Raw genomic sequence first — 14,167 nt, 5'->3', positions numbered from 1 at the left:
AACCTGATATTTCTAGTGTAACATCTTTGATTGTTCGCATAATAGCCATTCATGAAATGTAATATATCTGCTGAAATGACTTTTTAAAAATTCCTTGGCTCTTAAAATGATTGGCTTGTGAAACAGGAAGTGGGAGTGAGCGGCTGTGTCAACATGGCTCTCTGAGGAAACAGTTAGTGCGCTATTGTCAATAACAGAGCAGCTGAAGGAGACCTGCGTTGTTTTGTTTTGTGTTTTTCAGGTTGGTGTTTTAAAGCGACCAGGCTGTGTGGTTTAACACGCCTGCTTCCCTCGCTGAAATGTTTGCTTTGGCGAAAGTGCAGCAGGCTGCAGCTGTAGTGGGACGCCAGTGTGTGAGTGTGAGGAGTGTGAGGAGTGTGAACACACTGAGGGCGTTGAGCACAGGACACTCATGCTCTGAGCATGGAGAGCACGGACACGACGTGTACGACATCATCATATCGGGTGGAGGAATGGTGGGGACTGCTATGGCATGCTCGCTAGGTGAGTTTCTTCAAAACAGCCAGTTTAGGCTCCTTCTCTCTGTGGAAAGTATCCTACCATTGGCTTAAGTACAGTGTGGCCCAAAAGCCCAGTCATAACGTTCATTCCCCCTGCACTTTTCCCTGACCCCAGCCCTTCTCAGCATGAAGTGCTCATTTAGTTGGATGGAAGTTTTTAGTTTAGGCAGTGAATGAGTGCCTTTACATTTTAAAACTGCAATTGCGGTTTCAGTGAAAACACACTCTGGGGTCCTGGTGTGCAAACGTGCACAAGAGGCAATCAGCATACAGATCTGGTGAAGAGCCCAGTCCTTTCTCTGGATAAAACAACCCTCACTGCTATCATCCAAACACTGCAGTGTGCAGAGATTTACCATTCAAAACGTGCTGACTGTTTATTATCCAAATAAAAGTCATCAGATTCATGTCTTTTAAGTAACTCATAAGAGACTAATAAGTGCTCGAAGGAGCCAACAATTTTACAAGACTAGAGATGCTTATTAACTGATGCCTCAGCGACTCCTCCATCCTGTGTCCTTCAGTGTGTGTGTCCCAGAAATCACTCAGATTGCCATTCTCAAGGAAATATCTATTCTTTAAAAGCACTTGGAGACAAGATTCAAGATTTTTATTTTTATATACACAATTATATACAGTATATAACTTGCAGTGAAATGGAAACCTGGCCTACTCCTCTTTAGACTGTGCATTAAATACTAAATTAAAGTTGCATTTTAAAAATCAGAATTGAATAAGAAATAAGAAGAAGAGGTGTCAAAAAATAGTGATACAGCAGAAATCTTTTTTTTGTTGTTGTTGTTGTAGCTCATATTGTAAATGTATAGTATAAGAACTAATTTTCTGCCACAAAGTCTAATAAGTGACGAGACAATATGACAATCAATTACAAAATTAATAATGATATATTGGGTACAGGATGAAAATTATGGACTAAAAAAAAACAGTTTAACAGTGTGATTGATAAGTTGATTAATAACTTATGCGTTTTTAATAACTTAATTTTCACGAATTGAACCTGAAACAGGTGTACAATTTTTGTGCCTCTGTCTGTTATCCCTTCAGCTAACACACTCAGTCACTCACTCATTCACAAACACAGACACTGCTGAAAAGACCAATCTTCAAACTATGAATAACAGAATCTTACAAGTGGAAAAATGTACGATTTCAGTGATGATCTGTGTGTTTTTGTTTCCTCAGGCTTTGATCCGAATTTGCAAGGCAGAAAGATTCTTTTATTGGAAGCTGGCCCCAAGAAAGAGATGGACCAGGTGCCCAAGGTTTACAGCACACGGGTCAGCTCTATCAGCCCGGGTTCAGCAACACTCCTCAGTGGTATATTACACATCAGCACACCTGGTTTTAAACCTATGCATTAAATCATCTATTCAGGCTGTGTTTAGCAGACATCTCATTCAGTTCAGTTTGACTCCATGCAGTTTTAGACAATTTTATCTAACGCTTTTGTCTAATTCTCTCATTACATTCACTCAGCATCCACTTTAATAGGAAAACTTGTACACCTGCACATTCATGCAACTGTCAGAGCTTCAGTTAATGTTCACATCACACATCAGAATGGGGAAAAGTGTGATCTCAGTGCCTTTGTTGCGTGGTTTTTGGTGTTAGACAGGCTGATTCGAGTATTTCAGAAACTGCTGATCTGCTGGGATTGTCACTCATAACAGTCTCTAGGGTTTACACAGAATGTTGTGAAAAACAAAAAACATCTAGAGAGCAGCAGTTCTACAGGCGGAAAAGCCTTGTTGATTTGAGAGGTCAAAGGAGAACAGTCAGAATGGTTTGTGTTGACAGGAAGGCTATGATCACTAAAATAACTAGTCGTTACACTCGTGCTGAGCAGAAAAGCATCTCAGCATGCATGACACACCATACCTCGAGATGGATTGTCTACAACAGCAGAAGACCACATCAGGTTCCTCTCCTGTCAGCCAGGAACAAAAACCTGAGGCTACAGTTGGCAGAGATTCACAGAAACTGCACAGCTGAAGATTGGAAAAAGGTCACCTGGCCTTTTTCCAATCTTCAGCAATCCAGGTTCAGTCCAGGATGATGGCAAGCACACTGTATTATAGACATGATTCTGTTGTTGTGTGTGTTTAGTACACCTAAGGCTTGTTCTGTTCCTGGCAGCGCGCTGGAACTCTCAGTATGTCGAGTGTGGATCAGATTTCTCTGATTAAATCTCACTCAGGCTGAGTGTGAGTGACAGAGAGAAAGAGAGAGAGACAGACAACAGATTGAACCGCAAGCACAAATCTGTCCACAGTACAAGGACTTCAACTTTTAATTGCATAATAATTGATTATCTCTTTAAGTGATGTGCTAATTAAAGTGTGTGTGTGTGTGTGTGTGTGTGTGTGTGTGGGTAAAACTAGAGTGCTGAATAAACATTTGTCTTAATATACACTATATGGCCAAAAGTATGTGGACACCCAGCCTAATTATTCAGTTGAGGTGTTTCAGCCACACCCATTGCTAACAGTTGTATAAAATCAGCCATACACAAACATTGGCAGTAGATTGGGTCATACTGAAGAGCTCAGGACTTTTAACATGGCACTGTCATAGGATGCCACAAGTCAGTTCATGAGATTTCTCCCCTGCTAGATCTGCCTCATGAATGTTATTATTGAGCTGTGAGAGTTATTATTGAGAAATGGAAGAGTCTAGGAGTGACAACAGTTCAGTCACGAAGCAGTAGACCACGCAAACTCACAGTGCAGGGCCGCCACGTGCTGAAGTGCGTAGCCTTGTGTCTATTGTTTAAAAAAAATGCTATACAGAATGTACTGACTTATGAGTCAACAGATGCTAAAGGAGATAGACAACAAGGCCTCCAGCCAAACCATGGATCCAGCTTAAGAAAAATATTGTTTTAACAGTACTACACATCACTATGTTTAAGGAGCTAAATTTATAGTACCCAAGTCTATCAGCCAATTTAATATTATGTAGTCAGTAGTTAGAGATAAACGGATTTAGTCAGCATAATAGCTCCGTATCATTCAGTATAAATGTTCTTATTTTGGTGGAGTACTTAAAATAAAGATCAAATGGTTGATATAATTGAATATTTTTCTTGCTTATTGCATACTGTGTATTGGTGTGATGCAATTTGTCAAGTAAAGTACATGTCTGTTTCACTGCTGAATCATGGCTTGCCTGCATGAGTGACATAGCAGTCTCGGACAAAATAACTCAAATTTATACGAAGTGTCAAACAAATGCTTAAGTATTTTAAAGAATTTTACACTAAACATCCAGACCAAATTGCTGAATTTGCCATACAGTGATGGAAAGTGCAACTGTAGACAAGTCTTCTGATGTGTGTCAGGTCTGAATGATGTAATCCTTGTTAAATTTTTTGTAAACAGCAAATGAACTCAGTTTTTCCGTAGATGTTTTAGAGTGTGGCACAGCTGTTTTGCTGATGCATTGTGTTGCTTTCAGCTTGTTAGCAAACCTCAGAAAAACTAACTATAGCCATGTATAGTGTCTTTACATATCGTGATGTTATATATATATTTATATATTTATTTTGCCATAGTGGCAATGCCTAAATTAAGTCATCCTGCACCGCATTACAACTGGCCCTGTGTCTTTCTTGGTGCATGATGAGCCGTGTAAGGGTTCATTTAGAGGCAGCGCTCTGGTTAATTGAGGGGCATTATACAGTGAAAGGGCTCCCAGCAGGAAGAAAGTACATCTGCTCCAATCATAGCAAAGCGCATAGAGAGGACGCTGTCATTAAGCCTATTTGCAGCAATGCTTGTGGATAGAAGATTCAACAGGAAGTAGGTCAAAGGATAAAGGAGGCTTGCACACGGCTCATTTGGAAATTTGGATGTATGTCCTTTGCTCCTATTCATTTTGTTCCATTACCATATTCAAAGTGGCTTGTATGGGGCAATTTGAGAAAATTGGTGGTATATGTGGGCAATAGTGTTTGTCTGCTTTAGAAAGAGGCATTTTACAACCAGGAATGCATCATATTATAGGGCTTTTAAATTGCATTTGAAAGTATTACTAATTTAGGAAATGGAAATAAATACAGATTAAATTTGTTGAAACACATAATGACACTCAGTAATTAATCATGGTGTCATACAGAGTTTTTCTTCTTTACATTCTGACCTAAAAACAACAGGCTCATTGTGTTTAATTCTTCTGGCTTGCCCCAATTCAGATTTGTCATCTCATTTTAAAGTAGTGGCTTAACTACAATGCATGGAAAAGTCATTTAACAGATTAAGTCACATGTGTAGGTGTGATCAAGTCAGCATTTGGCAAAACCTGATTGTTTTACTAATCCACATGAATTCTTACTCATGCAGTGACTCAGCTTATGTCTTTTTATGTAACAGGTCTTGGAGCTTGGGATCATATAGTCAATCTGAGATGCAAACCCTATCAGAAAATGCAGGTTTGTATACGATCTGACCGAATCATTGTAAACAAAATGAGTGTGAGTGTGTTAAAATGTTAAGAAAAATGAAATCAATATATAGCGTTTTAATGAAACATTCTGGGTTCTGTACGCAGTCCACACAGTGGTGAGAAACCCTTTTCTTATTTTGGGTGGAGTTTTTTTCCTGTTCCAACTTTGAAATGAGCCACTTGACAAAGTAGTGAGCCAGTGTTATGTGACCAAAAATAAATATGCTCTTACTGTACTTAACAACAAGAAGAGTTATAATTGAAAGGACATGACATACACATTTTCAGGAGGTATAGGTAAAATGATGAGAGAAGCTGAAATAAACATAATTATTTCACATGTATGCTCTTCACATGAAATTATGGCACAAGAAATTGTTCTGTGGGGGCATCAAGTCAAAAGCGTAAAAGTTCTTGTAAAGTATACTATAATATAATTATAAGTTAGTCCACAAAATTTGCATTGCCTTAATGCAGCAGGTTTTGTACCTCATTTACTGTGCAGTCACGATAAATCATGGCAGATTCAACTAGTGGCTAGTTCGCTGTCTACTAATTAGGAAACTACATTGGGAAAACGGCCTAGAGGGGAAAAAAGCTGCGGAGAGCCCAGAGGTCAGCAGCAAAGCACCCTTGGTTTCTACACTCCTCTAGAAATGCAGGTCCACTTCGTAAGATGTGGCCTTCCTCCAGGCAAAAAGAAATCCTGTGGTTTCTGGGCAAGTGAAGGGATGTCAAAAGAGGCCACTATATGGTATCCCTCACTCGCTGTACCTTTTCTGCACCCCGTAACCCCTCTCTTTTCTGTCTTGTGTATGTGTTTATGTTCAAACAAGGGAAAGAATTGCAATGGATTGAGGTCAACCTAACAAGATTCCCTTTCACCCTCCAATTAAGACCAAGTGGTTAGAGGAAAAAGACCAAAATGGGTTTGGGAAATGCCAGCTACCAGAAAGTGTATTTTAAAGGTTTGGAGGTTCCCTACAGAGTTATCAGATAGCCAAAGTGGCTTGTACCTTTTCTGTTATCTCTGGAGCAAAAATAGCAGTGTGAAAATGCTCGTTGTGAATGATGGCAGTGACTAAACGTACATAGCAACACACAGCAGCATGAGAGTTATCAACAGCAGTGTTTTTCCTATGTGTAAAATCCTTGTAATTCTGGGTTTGGTCACGTTTTAAATCGTCCACCCAGCCATGTTTGAAAAAGTGCAAACCCAACACTGTTAGTGGTTTTAGTATGGGCATATCCCAAGTGCTTTATGACTAAAAAGATAAAATCCTTTGCATTCTATTCCCTGTCACTTTAGTAACAAGTCGGTTGAGGTCTTAAAAGAGCAACTGTTTCAACACCTAAATCATGTTTGTGTGTAAAAGCAAAAATAATATTTTACAGCTAGAAAAGCAATCCATCTTTAAAAACTGCAGCAAACAGAAAAGTCAGCTTGAGAGCGATGTTCACGTATTCATTATTTACTATTTGCCTAACTATAAATACAGGTGTAAACCCACATAAAGAATTGTTTGATATTTCTTTGCCTCAGAGTGCTTCCCAGTTTAACCAAGTAACTCAGGGGTGTTGATGGTTTTTGCCCAACTCAGATTTCTGTTTGCTTGGTGTTTTTGGCCAGACTTTAGGCTGTAGTCGAACAGCTTTGATGTGTTCTACTTCATACTTTTGGTATTCCAGAAATAGAACCTGAGTGACATTTAGGATAACAGCTGTTTTGCCTTTTGCTTTAGGTTTGGGATGCTTGTTCAGACGCCTTAATCACGTTCGATAAGGAGAATCTGCAGGATGAGATGGCGTACATTGTGGAGAACGACGTCATTGTGGCTGCTCTCACCAGGCAGCTTCAGACTCTCTCTGGTAACCATTTTTTTTAAATCTTTGATTAATTGCTGTTAATTATGTTTGTTTTTGGGAACCTGAGGAAGTGTTGGCTCAGTGGTTAATGGCTTTAGGCTATTGACCAGAAGGATGAGAGCTCCTGGCACTGCCAACCATGACTGCCAACCAACTTGCCACCACTGGGTCTTTGAGCAAACACCCAACTGCTGTGTTGTATCCTGTCTCAGTTGAAAAAAAAAATGCTTTGGATAAAAGTGTCAGCCAACTGGGCAAGTGTAATGTAGATGAACTTTGATTCACGTAAACTAACGATTGGGATTAAAATTGTTGTCCTGTCAACATCAGTTACGAACTGATGTTGTAAATATTGTTTTCTACAACTTGGTTTTCGATTTGTGGCTGCTGCTACTCTGTAGCCTTCAGTTTTCCACTGACTGCATGGTGGTGCTTGCTGTTTATTGCTGTTTTTCTTCTGCTCGCGGGAGCTTCCCCTGGTGCTTAACGGGGCCTGTGAACCAGAGCCTGGTGTGCACCCAGTTGCTTCTACGGCTGCCCTGGCACATGGTGTCGCCACAAACTGTTCCTTCCTGCCCGGTGCTTTTGTTTATTTGTACTTTTTCCCTTTTGGATTTTTTTAAGGACCTAGGCTCTTTGATGGGCTCATGTTTTCTCTGCTACTTCAATCATGTAGCACATGATTAGAGTTACAGTTTCCATGAGAAATAGAGTTTCCACGAGACATGCAGACACGTGCAGTAGTCTACTGACCCATTCAAAAACCACATTTCACACTGGAGCACACTCACAAGCTCTGAATGCTGACGGTATTCAGTTGCAACAAATTGTTGCAATTAGCCAAGCTGCTCTCAGCCTCTGCAAATGAAATCTTCACCCTGCTTTGTCACGCCTTTTGAAGAAAATATATATATTTTGCACTCAGTAGATGTGGCAACACGTGTCTGTTCATGTGCAAGTGGACCTTTCTTTTTCATTTTCAGTGTTCAGACTACTTTTTGTAGTCTTAACCTGCCTCTTTTGGCCACCACTGGCTTTGGATGACTTAAGAAGCCAATATTTGTCACTAGTGTTGAGTTTAGCGGACAGGATAGTCTCCAAATGCAAATAGTCGTTAGCGTTTCTATTTTCTGCTACTTGAGAAGAAAAGGTTTTGATGTGTTTGCCTTAAGGTTTTGGGGTTTGTGTCTTGTATTTTGCATGATGCTTAATTATGTTTTTGGAAATGCGTTATGGTTTTTACCCAGAATATACGTAGATTATACAAGTAGATCAGTATTTGAGATCCATGTTCTCTGAAATGCTTGACTTATTCTAATATATTTCCTTTTTTTCCTCACCTAGATCAAGTCGAAGTGCAGTACAGAACGAAGGTGGTGAAGTACACTTGGCCCAGGCCTTTCCAGGTGGCTGACTCCATCCCGTGGGTCCAGGTGACATTAGCCAATGGACGCACCTTGCAGACCAAGCTGCTGGTGAGAAGAATGTAGGGATCTGCTCAGTGTTAGCCTTATAAAAAAGGTATTGTGAAAATAAAGTACTATGCTGCTCGCTCCGCCAGATTGGGGCAGATGGACCCAACTCCATGGTACGGAGCAAGGCAGGGATTCCCACTGTCAAGTGGAATTACGACCAGTCTGCCGTAGTGGCCGTTTTACATTTATCTGAGGTATGTGGTGAGCAAGAATGTAAACTCCATTGTGTGTGCGCGGTTCTTCATTTGTAATCAGAGTGCTTTGGTTTGTTTAAAAGTATTTCATTTCGCTTGAGTTAACTCTGTCATCTTGTGTTTTCTTGTATGCACAGCCTACTGAAAACAATGTGGCATGGCAGAGGTTCCTCCCAACCGGGCCAATTGCAATGCTGCCGGTAAGCTGCCACTGACTGTGGAATGAGGTGGATTGATATTTGAGGTCAGGCAGGCAGTGGAGCTGGATTATAGTTCTAGCTGCATTATACAGCTGCTGAATAGAAAATTCTTGATAAAGAAAATGTATTCTTTAATGGATTTCATCAATTTTTTTTGTGTGTGGTATATAGTTGTCAGACACACAGAGCTCTCTGGTTTGGTCCACCAGTCATCACCATGCAGAGGAGCTTCTTCAGATGGATGAAGAGAGTTTTGTGGATGCCATTAACAATGCATTTGTGAGTCCACACTCATCCCCAAGTTCATTTGAGAATACTGTGGATCCTTCACTGAGGAGATTTCTTACATATCATAGCAAGCAGAGTCGTTTGATTGTATTGTTTTCTTGGCCACAAGTCTGTTTTTAAGTTTCATGTTTCCCAGTTTTGGATTGTCTCTTCAAAGAAAATGTTAAAGAGTAGTCATGGCTTGGCTAGTCCTCAGGGCTTAAAGTCTTCAACCTGGCCCTCATGCACATACACACCTCATAGCTCTAGTTCAGAAATGCATCCCTGTTCCCAAGCTGGCTATTTTTGCTGAGCCTGCTGGTCACAGGCCCGTGAGCTTGAGTCATGCCTGCCCTGATGACTGGTTTGCTTATTGAACATTTAGCTTGCCAGTGTTGTTCATTATCGCGTTTCTTCAGACCAAATGTAGAAAAATTTGTGGTCTGCTCAGTGTCTTCCTTTAATTTTATTGCACAGCTGTTAGCTCACAAAAAGACTGATGAGTTGTAAAAAAATAGATGTGAAACAATAGACATTAATGATAGTTCTATCTCTACATTTTTAGCATAATTTTAGGGTTATACAGGATAAAGAGTTGGTGGGGTTTAGAAGGAAACAATACCCTTCTTAATGTCTTTTGTTTGTCATGCCCCTTCTGTTGCTGCCCTTGCTTAACTTATCAGTCTTTATGTGCATCAAGAAATAAATCACATTACTCAGTATTCAGCTTTGCAGTGTCATCTAAGCAATGTTGTTTTCATTAAAGGGACACGTGTAAAAATTTTCGACAGGTATTTGTTTGATAGACAGCTGTGTAGCACAAAATGTTTGGTGTACAATTTGTTCCTTCACTGTGTTTAGACCCTTCTCATTCTTATCTCGTTTGGTTTTGTTTTTTCACTCTGTACAGTGGAGTAATGAGAACCAGTCTGACCTGGTGGAGGCTGCCGGTTCCTTGTTCCGCCATGCCCTTTCCATCCTCATGCCCAATGGCGCCTCCACCCGCCAGCTTCCACCCAGCGTGGCGGCTATTGGCCCTAAGAGCCGGGTCATGTTCCCTCTGGGAATGGGCCATGCCTCTGAGTACATCCGCCACAGAGTAGCCCTAATTGGGTATGTGCATCTGAGACCTTTGTGAAAACTAGTTAGTGGTTTTTTTTTTTTGCAAACCACATGGTTTTGTCTCATTCATTTTGCTGAAACTCGCCTGTGTACAAAGTTATTGTTTTTTTCCCATTGTAGCCATTTAGAGATATGTCCGTGTCAAAATGAATTTATGATTTATGTGTGTGTTCTTTTAGATTTAGATGTCAGTAGGTTCCAGCTATTGAGTCTGTGATTTACACAATGGTTTATTTATTTGTCTTCCTTTAGAGATGCTGCACACAGAGTACACCCTCTGGCAGGCCAAGGTGCCAATCTAGGATTTGGGGATGTGGTCTGTTTGACACGGGTGCTAAGCCAAGCAGCATTCAATGGCAAAGACCTTGGTAAGTATTCCAAAACAAATAGCCGGAATAGATGTCAGTTTGTCTACCTTCATTTTTTATATGCCACATATTCATAGATTCAAATATATAGTGTTTTTATTTAATAAGCATAAACAAATAGTACCATGTCACAAGCTAGAAATGTGCTTGTGAATTGATGGAGCATGAGGCAAAATCCAAGGCTGCTATTCCAGATCTCACATACACATTGCATAAGGAATAACCATTTAAATTTGTAGGAAAGTTCTAATACATTTGAGGGTTTGTGGTCGGAAATTCTACCCCTATCTTACTGAATAGACTTGATATTAACCTTCATACCTTAGACCTCAGACTTGAGATCAGCATGTCTCTAGACATAATCCTCAATGCATGGTTTCCTAAGCTCTTTTCCATTGCTCAAACAAGGGAAAAACTCTTGAGTTTTATTATATATCAAACCAGTTAATTTTATGTTTTTATTTCCCATGCTGCCAAGAACTAAAATGGAAATCTTTTTTTTTTTTTTTTTTTAAAGAGCCATGAATTGAAATCCAGTTTTGTTTTGATATCTGTGCTTTTCTTTGGTGTTCACGGTCTTTGAAGTAGCACATATTTATGTTTCTTAACATACTAAAATACCTTTGCTAACAGTGGAGATTGAAAAGCAGGCACAGCGATATTATTATATTATAACATTGGTTATACTTTTAAATATACATTTTAAAAAAGACATTATAAGCATCTTGTGCTTTGGCCTCCAGGCGACATGCAGCACCTGCTGGAGTATGAAACTGAGCGCCAGCGGCACAATCTACCCATGATGGCAGCCGTTGACCTCATGAAGAGACTTTACTCCACTAACGTCGCTCCGCTGGTGCTGCTGAGAACCTTTGGCCTCCAGGCCACTAACGCTCTGCCACCTCTCAAAGTAAGAACTCAGTGCGCAGCTGTTTGTGTTCTCCAATCCAGCTCATTGTCTCAAAATTATTCTAATATGAACGGTGGTGCTTGTTGACGTCTTGCTTTTGAAATTAACGTTTTTCTTCTTAACAAATTTCTCTTTGTCCTCATCTGTCATCTGTGACTCTCGTGTCACTCCAACTATCATTCTACTTCATATCACTTCATTATGCTCCCTATTTTGCTTCCTCTGAGAGCTCCCTCTCTTCAACCCTGTCCCCCATCTTGTCCTCTGATTACATGCTTTTAGACGCTGAACTGTGTCTGTAATTTACATGGTCAGGAGCTACTACTACAGCTAAGTTTAGCATCAAATTTACTGTTACTGAAAGTGTGGGTGGGGTTGCAAGCCTGTGCACAAGCGGTATTGGCTTGTGTTTTCACACTCCTTTTATTACAGGCTACTCATATGAAACAGCCCGATTCCTTTACTAAGCAGAATCTACCAACAAGACCATATCTTGTTGTAAAGGCTTGTCCTGGGAGACTTTGAGGCTATCTCACACACAGTAGGAGATGAAAAAAAATTCTTAGTTTTGTACATTTCATGTGCAGTATGAGTGACCAATGATGAATTTTATAATCATTATATATTTTTAGTTGTATATTTTGTCTTCTATGTCCACAGGAGCAGATTATTGCATACGCCAGCAAGTGAATGACACACGGAGGCTTGTGGGTCAAGATGGCATGGAAATTTTGTCTACAGAATGTATGTAAAAGTATAAATTAATAAATTCTATTTTAAGTCATATGCATCTTTGTATCAGATGTTTACTTTTGCCACGAGGACATTCATATTTTACCCTTTACACCTTTTACAAAAGCAGGTAATGCTATTATATAACCACACCAGCAAGCCTTGCATAATTACAGATGTATAGCTTGGTCTGATAAAGCAATGACAGTTGACGAAATACATTGTACGTCAGACACATATACAAACACACTCCCTTCCAGTGCTTAAACTCAATGCTATGTGACTAAACCTACAAGAAATTCAACTGAACATGAACAAAAGCAGTACTGAAGTATTTCCTTTCCACAAACTCGGATGACATCCATGCTAGGTTAAATGAAGCCATAAAATTTAAATCTCAATCTCAAATCCTAAACAGGACTGGTTTCAGGAAGACTCTGAAATATTTTGACAACACCTAAGAAGTATATAAAGCAAAAAAGCAAAAACACAAAGACAGACTTGAGCAACACTTAGACTGCAATACTGAAGTGGCTTTAAAAACAGTTTTTATGAAACTTAAAAGAAAAAACATATTTTTGCCTTTATTTTAAAACATACCACCCTAAGCAGGAACCAGACTGGCTTTTTCCCCAAATTGCACACCATATCCATTCTCTTCATGCCCTTATTAACATAACTGTCAAACATAAAAAAAAAATTTAAAAAAAACTGTCATGAGAGTATATATACAATGAACACTGACCAGAACGGAAGAGAATTCTGCAGACAACCCTGTGGGATGAAACAAGGCTGCTATTTAAGTCCAATTTTATTCAGTAGCTTCATTACTAAACTAAACTTACTGCAGGAAGAGCATGACGCCCTGCGCTTCCTCTGTATTATATTAATTTAAGTTCCTGCTGTGTGCAAATGACTTGGTGCCGCTTCATCCCACAACACTGCTTAATTACAGTACATCCTACGTAAACACTACCAGGCATGGTTTTCAGAAAAGAAGTAAAAAAAATATATATATATATATTTCACTTTGCCCTGCGTAGAAGACTCGATCTGAAAACATCTTAAACTTGTAATGGGTTAAGTCGCAGTGCTGTTGTCTGTTTGGCCGTAAACACTGTCACTGAAAAAGAATGCAGAGTCTTCTACACAATTAAATCAAACTTTGGCAATACATCAGTACACATTACTGTCTGCACAGATTGTAATGGGTATATACACATTTATATACACCTGAGAAATGAGAATAAGTAATCACAAAATTCATAAACATTTAAACAGACAAATTAAGTTAGGTGAGTATTTTAACAAGAAAGGCAAAGAGAAACACAAATAGTAGATAACAGAACAAAAGAAATATTGTAATGCAAACAGTGTTATTTTAAATCTAAATTAAAATACTGATATATTTCACTATCATCATTTAACAAATATTTGTTTGTTTTAGTTGTGTGAGGTATCCCTCAGGGCTCTGTACTTGTTTCACTCCTTTTCACAGTTTAAATGCTGCTCCTTGGTTATATTATCATATTGTTGCTCTAATTAGTCCCAGATCTTTAATATATGAGCATTCAGACCTCTGCTTTTATTGGGTTATTGTCAAATCATCTTCGACTCGATCATTGATTACTTAATCCTTTCACAAAGATCTCTGTGATTTTGCAAGACTATACTCAATTTTAAAGAAGATCAAAACTTTATAAAACCCTACCCCTTTATTATTACTGCGGTAACTGTTTTACTGGTCTTCCTGCCAAAACGTGACAGATTGGAATGTATCCAAAATTCAGCAGCTGGAAGTAAATGTCCCATATTTCAGCCCAGAGTATCCACATCTAGTCCTGGTGATCTACTGAAGCTCTCTGGAACATTAGTTCCAGCCCTAAATTAACGTCTGATCGTGTTACTCAGGACCTGAAAAGGAAGACCTGAACATGGCTAATACCAAACTTGGGTACCGTCACAACCCACACACTTTCATTTGTTTATTCATCTTTTACCATATTTAATACAAAATTCTCCTCCTCACCTGCTTAGCCTTAAATGGC

At 39.3% G+C, this 14,167-nt stretch overlaps 1 protein-coding gene across 1 annotated transcript; it reads left to right on the top strand.

Annotated features, from left to right (window-relative positions):
* Positions 1–143: 143 nt before the first annotated feature.
* coq6 (coenzyme Q6 monooxygenase) lies at positions 144–12,171 on the top strand. The gene is made up of 12 exons (XM_026933969.3): positions 144–504; positions 1,725–1,859; positions 4,913–4,971; positions 6,728–6,854; positions 8,196–8,326; positions 8,413–8,520; positions 8,658–8,720; positions 8,892–8,999; positions 9,898–10,100; positions 10,362–10,477; positions 11,221–11,387; positions 12,048–12,171. Exons 1-12 carry the CDS (start codon positions 300–302, stop codon positions 12,075–12,077), a joined length of 1,452 nt encoding a protein of 483 aa, XP_026789770.3. The 5' UTR covers positions 144–299; the 3' UTR covers positions 12,078–12,171.
* Positions 12,172–14,167: the final 1,996 nt, after the last annotated feature.

This window comes from Pangasianodon hypophthalmus, chromosome 10 (assembly GCF_027358585.1).
Source record: "Pangasianodon hypophthalmus isolate fPanHyp1 chromosome 10, fPanHyp1.pri, whole genome shotgun sequence".
Classification (NCBI taxonomy): domain Eukaryota; kingdom Metazoa; phylum Chordata; class Actinopteri; order Siluriformes; family Pangasiidae; genus Pangasianodon; species Pangasianodon hypophthalmus.
The sequence above is the reverse complement of the archived record's forward strand: the minus strand, read 5'-3'. Positions and strand labels throughout refer to the sequence as shown.

What these genes read in the sequence shown, in the direction of transcription:
- coq6 (XM_026933969.3), top strand. Translation starts at nt 300, where the DNA reads ATGTTTGCTTTGGCGAAAGTGCAGCAGGCTGCAGCTGTAGTGGGACGC. An exon ending in AACCCTATCAGAAAATGCAG is followed by an intron (nt 4,972 to 6,727) that starts GTTTGTATACGA and finishes CTTTTGCTTTAG; the next exon opens with GTTTGGGATGCTTGTTCAGA. An exon ending in GGCCAATTGCAATGCTGCCG is followed by an intron (nt 8,721 to 8,891) that starts GTAAGCTGCCAC and finishes TGTGGTATATAG; the next exon opens with TTGTCAGACACACAGAGCTC.